At 39.5% G+C, this 8,638-nt stretch overlaps 1 protein-coding gene across 2 annotated transcripts; it reads right to left on the bottom strand.

Annotated features, from left to right (window-relative positions):
* Window positions 1–635: 635 nt before the first annotated feature.
* Window positions 636–6,941, bottom strand: LOC122431282 (T-cell surface glycoprotein CD1a-like). Of its 2 annotated transcripts, XM_043452523.1 has the most exons (6): window positions 6,463–6,941; window positions 5,836–6,102; window positions 5,026–5,304; window positions 4,542–4,820; window positions 4,128–4,218; window positions 636–3,974 (listed from the first exon to the last, which is right to left on the bottom strand). In XM_043452523.1, exons 1-6 carry the CDS (start codon window positions 6,521–6,523, stop codon window positions 3,932–3,934), a joined length of 1,020 nt encoding a protein of 339 aa, XP_043308458.1. In that variant the 5' UTR covers window positions 6,524–6,941; the 3' UTR covers window positions 636–3,931. The 2 variants fall into 2 exon arrangements, with proteins under 2 accessions (XP_043308458.1, XP_043308466.1); XM_043452531.1 differs by lacking the exon at window positions 5,836–6,102.
* Window positions 6,942–8,638: the final 1,697 nt, after the last annotated feature.

Below are 8,638 nucleotides of genomic sequence, written 5' to 3'. Positions count from 1 at the left end.
GCAAGGAGATCAAACCAGTAAATCGTAAAGGAAATCAAGCCTCAATATTCATTGGAAGGACTGATGCTGAACCTGAAGCTCCAACACTTTGGCCATCTGATGCAGAGCCCACTCACTGGAAAAGATCCTGGCTCTGGAAAAGATTGAAGGCAAAAGGAGAGGAGGGAAACAGAGAATGAGATGGTTGAATGGCATCACCAACTCAATGTACATGAGTTTGAGCAAACTCTGGGAGATGGTGAAGGACAGGGAGGCCTGACATGCTGCAGTTCATGGGGTTACAAAGAGTCAGACACAACTTAACTGAACAGCAAATCCAAATTCAGCCTCTATTTTATACAGCATCATTAAACATTTTCCAACTGTTGTTTTGTTGTGTTGTATTTTGCCTTTAGAATCATTAGTGCTTTGTTGAATTATTCTCCATTTATGGTTCATGGATATCATTTTGATATCATTTCATGGATATCATTTTTGGTCTGAGCAGACTTCCTCTATAAATGACTTGATTGGTTGACTTATCCCCATTCTCTTCTCTTCCCCACATTCTTACTATATTATCCTTCTGTTTCTATATGTTATTATAAAATGTGATGCTGTTTCTGATGAAAGTAATTGTAAACAACACGACCAGGTAGGAAAACATACCATGTTTATTGCTTGGAAGAATTAATATTGGTAAAATGACCACACTACCCAAAGCACTGCATAATTTCAATGCAATCTCTGTAAAGTACCAATGGCATTTTTTCATGAAACTAGAACAAATAATTTAAAGTATGAAAACACACAAGACCTCAAAGAGCCGAGACAATCGTGACAAAGAGCTGGAGGTATTTATGTACCTTGATTTCAGTGAAGTGAAAGTGAAAGTATCAGTCACTCAGTCTTGTCCAGCTCTTTGCAACCACATGGACTACATGTAGCCTGCCAGGCTCCTCTGTCCTTGGGATTCTTTAGGCAAGAACACTGGAGTGGGTTGCCATTTCCTTCTCCAGAGGAACTTCCCAATCCAGGGATTGAACCCCGATCTCCTACATTGCAGGCAGATTCTTTACTGTCTGATTCACCATGGAAGCCCTCTTGACTTCAGAATACATTTCAAAGCTATGGTAATCAAAACAATATGATATTGACACAAAAAGAGACACATAGATCAATGGCACAGAATAGAGACCCCAGAATTAAACCCATGGTCAAATAATCTACTACAAAGGAAGCAAGAATATACAATAAAGAAAAGGCAGTCTCTATAATAACTGGTGCTTGGAAAGCTGGATAAATGTAAAAAAATGGAATTAGAATATTGTCTCACATCATACACAAAAATATAATGGAATAAGACCTAAATATGAGACCAAAACCTATAAAACTCCTAGAAGAAAAACAGGCTGAACACTCTGACATAAACTGTAGCAATACTTCCTTTGTTTCCTAAGACAATGGAATCTAAAGCAAAAATAAACAGACAGGACCTAATTAAACAAAAGTTTTTGCACAGAACAGGAAACCATTGATAAAATGAAAAGACAACCTACACTAAATGGGAACATTTATTTGCAAATGACATGACCCAGTAAGGGGTTAATCAGAATACATAAACAGTTCATACAACTCAGTATCATTAAAATAAACAACCCAATTTACAAAAAAATAGGAAGAAGACCTAAATAGATATTTTTCCCCAAAAGACATACAAACTAGCAAGGCAAAAATTTTCAGCTCAGAACACAGTGGTGATCTTTCTCTCCCCCACTACTTTATGCTCAATTTGTTCCTGATGCAAGATAACTGTTTAATAATTATTTGTTGAACTGATTAATGAATCCTAAAATAATTGAAGTCTCTCCATGGATATTTCAACTCACAGTGCCAATTTGGCTCATTAGTCATAAAGAGTATATCTTCACTATTCACCAGTTCTGCATGTGCTTATTTACCTGTCTGCTAAAATTTATTTTTAATGCTCAAATAAATACTCACAATGCTTTCACAGTCATTCATGGACGTGTGCAGAGTGGTACAAAATACCACCTGCCTCACAAGTTCCCAGATGAGAAAGGTGACTCCCTGAATTTTTATTGCAGTTCTCAAACTGTAAAAATATTCTTTCCACCATCTACTTAGGCCAAATTTCCTGTGTATCTGTGCACTTTGATGGTGATGTTGCTGTTTAAAATAGTCCTAAGGCAAAGTGTTGAAGTGTTGTCTGGTGTTCCTAAGCACAGAAAGATTGGACATGTCTTATGAAGAAAACACACATGTAGATAAAGTTTTGTTCAAGTGTGCCTTGTAGGATTGTGAGCCGTGAGTTCAGTGTTAATGAATCAACAGTGCAGTAAATCCAGGAAAACAGAAGGAAATTTACCGATTTATAAGTGGAGCCACTCCAGAAAGTGTTAAAGTGTTAAAGTAATATCTACAATGTTATGATGAAGCTACTGAAGAGATGGGGAAAGAGCTAGATTTGTGGATTCATAAGGTGTGACTGGTTTTTGTTTGTTTCCTTTTTCTTTGTTTTTAAAAGTATAGTGGACAGCACAGTGGTATGGCTGAAAGTCAAAGATATTTATGATAGTGTTACCCAGAACCAAGAAAAGATTAAAAACTTCTTGGCTGGTATTTTATAATTAAGAAATACTGTATATAATTAATAGATTATTTTGAAATATATATATATATATGCAGAATCACACATAAAGCTATGTATTTATTAGTTGACAAAAAATGTTGTGACCAGAAGTTCACTGGAACCAAACCTTGCATTTGCCCTAGAAGCAATGGCTCAATTTTCACTAAATCAGCACTTCCTGTAAATTTAACACAACATCATGAATAACAAGAACATGTTTTATGTAATCTCCTAGTCTTGATCTCACTTCAGTCCTGAGGATCAATACTCTTGTTCTTTTTGCTTGACTTTTCTTTCCTCTTCAGGGAAATACTCCCACCACTATCTCTCTGGCATCACTCATATAAGTGCTCCTGGAATTTAAAGGCAACTATGAACCCCTTCTGATTTTGTTAAAATGCAAATTATGACTCATGAAGTCTAAGAAGAGATCCAAGACCCAATATTTATAACAATTTCCAAGATGATAATTCTGCTTCTCATCCATGAACCACCCTGAAAAATAAGGGTCTATATTCTGCCTTCCTCTTTCTGTTTAGAATACTTGGAGCAACACTTCATCCCAATAGGTCTCTAGAGTTAAATAATTAGAATTGTCAGAGGCAAAACTCTGTTTCTCCTCAGGAGCTCAGAGAAATCACTAAGGAACTAGAAAATTGTGAAATTTCTTGGTCAAGTGAGGAGTACTTTAGTCAGAAGAGCATCAAATGTCTCAACTACTACAAAGATAGCAGGAAGGAAAACGATGTTTAAAAGGCTATAAAATTGAAATAAATTTAACACAGATTTTTACTGAGAACATATCACACACAGGTAAGACATTTTGCCAAGGACACACATAGTAAAATATGTGAACTTTGTTCTCAAGAGCTTAAAAATTAGAAGGGGGAAAGAGAACTAGACAGTGGCCACAAAGGATCTGAAGTGAGGAGGAGATTTAGCAAAGTCCAGTTAAATGTTGCTGGGAACTCAGATGAGGCAGAGACAGCTTCCACTGGTGAATCAGGAAAGGCCCTTTGGATGAAGGGGCATCTGAAATAAGCCTGATGACCCACTCATATTTGAATACGTGAGGGATCCTAGGACTGTAATCCATTCAGAATTTAAATTATGAATTTTTCAGTCTCAAACCTAGGTTAGAACAGCAAATCCTGCAAAATTACATTTGTTATTGCTTATATTAACAACTGATCATTCAGCAGAAAAAAGCAGCATCTAAAGAAGTTGTACAAAGAGTGGAAAGGCCGTCATCACCGAGTTCTATTTAGATGTGTCCTGGGTTCCTGGGCTGCTGGGATCTCATTCCAGAGGGAAAAGTGTGTTTGAAGGTTTACAGCAAGTCCTGATGAGAACAGAGATTGAAGTCATTCTACATGAGGTGGAGGTGAGAAATGAGGGGCAAGAAGGAAAGGGGCTGGGAGGAGAATGAGAAGAGAGAGAAACAGGTGGGCAGGCAAGTGGGAACTGTGGGGGAGGCAGGACACAAACAACTCACCAGCTTTTTCTAAGCCAAAATGCAAGAGCTGCCAGGAGGACCAGGGGCACGATTGCTGCCAAGATGATCCAGCCATTGGAGCTGCGATGATCTGTGGAGGGGGGTGTACACAAGGGTGTCCTCCCAAACCCACCCACTGTCTTGCTGCATTTCCATGCTTTTCCTTTGTTATTCAAATATCTGCCTCAACAATCTCCTCCCTCCTTGTTTCTTCTCTTATCCCTCCTCAGAGTGACTCTATCGAAACTTATCATTTTCTTATACCTGCAGGACTCTCATTTTTAACTCTTGTATTTCTTATTTTTATTCCTTTTGGGTGTGGAGTCTCTAGAATCCCCAATTTTTCACCTGGCTCTCCTGCTCTGCCTGAGGACCACCTATTCCCAGTCCAGCGGGGCCCCAGTTCTTCCTCACCCCAGTAGAGGATGATGTCCTGGCCTCCTAGACTGCTGTGTCTCACCCGGCAGCTCAGGCCGGATGCCTCACTGGCTTCCACATCCAAGGAAACCTGAAGATACCACGTCCCATCAGCGTTAGGTAAGATGTCACTTCTCTGAGTGCCCTGTTGCTCCTGCTCACCCCGCATCCACATCACCCAAATGGGCTTTGGGTAGAAGCCAGAGGCGTGACAAACCAGCATCAGACGGCCAGGGCCAGGGCTGGGGCCAGGGGACAGCCAGGCCTCCGGTCGTACTGCAGAGGACAGGGAAGGTCGTCAGATGAGGACTCTAGTACAGACTCAGAGGTTCAGAGCTTCATGTCAGTTTAGATGGACATACTTTTCCCGCTGTTAGCAGTCGTCACCCATTATCCCCTCCCCCACTTGGCTCCTTGTTAGCAAGATGAGAAGGTGTGATTTTAGAACAGAAAATTTGTGGAGGAAGGGTGCAGAACTGACCTTGTCTCTGGAGATATGTCTTTCCTGCATCAAGAAGACTCAAGAGGAAACGTGGGCAGGTGTCACTGATCAGCTTGTGTATTATTTCCAGTGTGCCTTGGTATAAATTGAATAGTAAGCAGACAAACTTAGCCATATCTCCACCCTCTGGAGAGGGTATCCATACATTTTTCTGGAAGCTTAGGAAGTCTGATCCTTGATAACCAACTCGCACAAAGCCTACTGAGGCATCTCTGATGTGCATCTCACAGCCACCTGCCACCTGCAGTTCAAAGGGATCTGGGGAAGAAAAGTTCTAAATTAGAAGAAAGAAGGAGTAAATAAGACAAAATAAAATGAGTTTAATTAAAAGATGATAGAAGCATAAGGGAGGATTTTAGAAAATTTGAGGGAATAGAGCAAAATTTTGTTTGATTGGAGGTTCAGAGATTGGGAACTAGTAGTAGTTGGAGATGCAGAAAGAGGTGAATGCCATGAGGGGCAAAGTATTTGAAGAAGGCATTGTAAACTATGCAGGTAAAAAAATAAGGAAGGACTTAGTGTGAGAGATTTGGGATTATAATAATGTAGGGTGAGTAGAATGCTGTAGGTTACACTGAATATACAGACTGATCGCTAAAGCAATTGAATGGGTGATAAAATCACACTTCAAGAAGTGAATTAAGGAATGAGGAAGATGAGAGTGTCTGGTAAGGCTCAGAATTGATGGAGGCTGCTTATTAGAGAAATAAGAAACTCACTGAGACACACACATACACACACCATAACTTGCACCATATCCCCAATACCCACTGAGGGAACTGAACTTACATTCAAGCTTCCATTGACTGGCATGGTTGTAAAGTGCCTGGCCAAGTCTAATGAAGAATGTATGAAGTATTTTTTCCACTTCTATCAACTCCTCATCACTGAAGTTGCCTTTGGACCAAGGATGCAGGTAAATGACTGTGTCAGAGTTGTTTTCCCAGGCATGAGTCTGCAACTCATTCAACCAAGCTGAGCCCAGATTTTGTGTAAGGAATCGGCTATAAAATGATGAGATCCGAATGATTTGGAAAGTGATTGGCTCCTGGAAGTCTGGGAAAAGAACAAAGAGAATGAGAAGGGGCACTGGGAAGGAGAGAGAGCACAGAAAGAAAGGTGCCAAAGAGAGGAAACTCAGAATTTAGGGGAAAAGCAAGACACCTCAGCAAACGTTTGGCTGCCCCAGGGACCCATACATAATAGATAGCCCTCAAAAGGGCACATGGACCTGGAGTCAGTGATACTGGAATGAAATTAGGCTGATGTTCTCAGTCTCTAGGTTGGGAAGCCACTCCATACACACATGCATACCACACATTCACACACACAAGCTCAAACAGGTGGATGTGCCTTCCTGCATGCATGCACATGCACACACGCACACACACACGTCTTTTTGAACAGAATTCTTACCATTTTTACTGTCACCACATGGGAGAAGAGTCAGGAGCAATGAAATTTGCAGAAACAGCATCTCATTTGCAGATGTTCTTTCTCTCAGAAATGTGAGTCTTTGATTTCTGTTCTAAACAAACCTACCCCACAATGCCTCTATTCTGACTTCCTTCTCTTGCCAACAGACAAAACTTCCCTTTAGTCAACATCTGAAAAAAGAAAAATCTGCTCCTTCCCTAAACCCTGGGCCACCTCCTCAGATACTCATTTCCCTCCCAGTTCTGATTGTCCTCTCTGACTTCCAGCTTCTCTTCCTGTCACCAGATTCTATCCTGTTCACCTTCCTCTAGCCTAACTGCTACGGACCAAGTTTTATATGGCACTGAAAAGCCAATGAATATAAGTCACTTTCCCCCTCTTTCATATAATAAAACCAAGAAACTAAATGTTTTCCTAGTGACCTATCTAATGTTCTCATGCCCCTGCTCTTCTCTGACATACAGTCCTTCTTTTGCCTTTTTGAATATCTTCTCAACTGTTCTCTTCCTCTTTCTTACCCTCACCCCACCTCATTCACATCTCTGACTTCTTATTGGTCGCTTTATTAGCTTTTTCAGAATTCCTTATGATTGCTTTGAAAAACAGTATAAACTGACACCAATTCTCCATCATACTTAGGGAAGAATCAAGTATGTAGACAGTAAACAATCAATGATTTGGGGCTAGCTAGGGGCTAGGTTGTAGGAGACAAAGAAGTGTAGCAGTTGTATTCTTAGGGCAGTGAAACTAAACTAAAATATACTGTCACGGTGGATGCATGTCATTACATATTTGTTGAAACCCATTGAGCATACACCATTGTTGTACTTTGGTGATAATGACGTAAATTATGAATTTTGGCTGATAATGATATGTCAGTGTAGGTTCATCAACTGTAACAAATGTATCAGTCTGATGGGGGATGTTGATGGTCGGGGAGGCAGTGCACGGGTCAAGGCAGGAGCTATATGGTAGCCTGTGGTTTCTACTCAATTTTACTGTGAACCTAAAACTGCTTTACACATTGTTTTTTAAAAAAAATGTTTTCTGGTATTTAAAGTCAATTAAGTATGTATTTTCAATAGAACATACAGGAAGACCAGAACTTATAAGCAGTACTGTGAGATGAAAAACGATCACACTGTGATAAGGATTCTTGTAGTCTCACGTTTCTAAAGGAGAAGATAGACATTTAATATTAACTGAACCTCCTCACTGTACCAGGCTTTGATCAGGGAACTTTGTTACGCACCCTGATTTTTCCAAATAACTCATTAAGTTTAGTATGCAATAATTGAGGTCCCATATGTTTCTAGATATGATCTCCTCTTAGATTATGACTAAAAGAAATGCTCCGATCTGCTTGCCCCTAGTCAGAAAACTTTAGACTCTCAAAGATAACTAAAGAGTTGAGTCAGTTTCAGAAGTGTTTCTGACCACTTTTAAGCAGTTCAGTCTGTGAGTGATTGCAGGACTTTTGAAGAGACACAGAACTTCTTCAACGAACTATTTTTCTTATCGATTTAGGAGTCATCTCTTTGATCCTATTAGGTACTAGATGTGCAAAGATAATGCTGATAATAATAAAAACCAGCAAAGTTGGGTTTTACTCTTATAGCACCTCTTATCTGCCAGCAGAAAGTATCTCTATTCTCTCAATAACCTTCAAGTAGGTATTATTAACTTTTTCAGTTTTAAAAATGAAGGGAAAAGGGGTTTGCTAAACTGAACTGAATTTTACAACTTCTGATTTGTGGAATTGGAATTTAAACCCAAGGTTTTCTGACTGCATATTCTTCTATAGTATTATCAACACTAAAAATTGCACTTGAGGTTCTAACTTTTCAGTACACTCAGAGTCATGAGACATAAGTAGTATACATGTCTACGGGGATGAGAAAAGCAGAGATGAATGCATAGGCAGGTGATCAGAACTGATCTTTTTTTTTTTTTTTTTCCTTAAGAGGAAATGTTGTTCTTCCTAAAAAGGAAATGATATGTTTTAAATGTTCTGAAAGAGCAAATAAGTGTGACAATACAGAATACACCCCTCTTCTTTTGGAGGTGAGCTGTCTCTTGGGGCATATAATGATCTTACTCTCCCTTTGCTTTTTTCATACTCAACAGACTTTTTCCCCTTAAGTACAAGTAAAGA

The sequence above is a fragment of the Cervus canadensis genome, chromosome 2 (genome assembly GCF_019320065.1).
Source record: "Cervus canadensis isolate Bull #8, Minnesota chromosome 2, ASM1932006v1, whole genome shotgun sequence".
Lineage (NCBI taxonomy): Eukaryota > Metazoa > Chordata > Mammalia > Artiodactyla > Cervidae > Cervus > Cervus canadensis.
This window is presented reverse-complemented; position numbering and strand designations above follow the sequence as displayed.

Excerpts from the sequence above, each read along its gene's own strand:
- LOC122431282 (XM_043452523.1), bottom strand. The coding sequence starts at position 6,523 with ATGCTGTTTCTGCAAATTTCATTGCTCCTGACTCTTCTCCCATGTGGT. Across the intron at positions 4,821-5,025 it reads GACATATCTCCAGAGACAAG|TACGACCGGAGGCCTGGCTG; the intron begins GTCAGTTCTGCA and ends TGTCCTCTGCAG. Across the intron at positions 4,219-4,541 it reads GGACATCATCCTCTACTGGG|ATCATCGCAGCTCCAATGGC; the intron begins GTGAGGAAGAAC and ends CCCCCTCCACAG.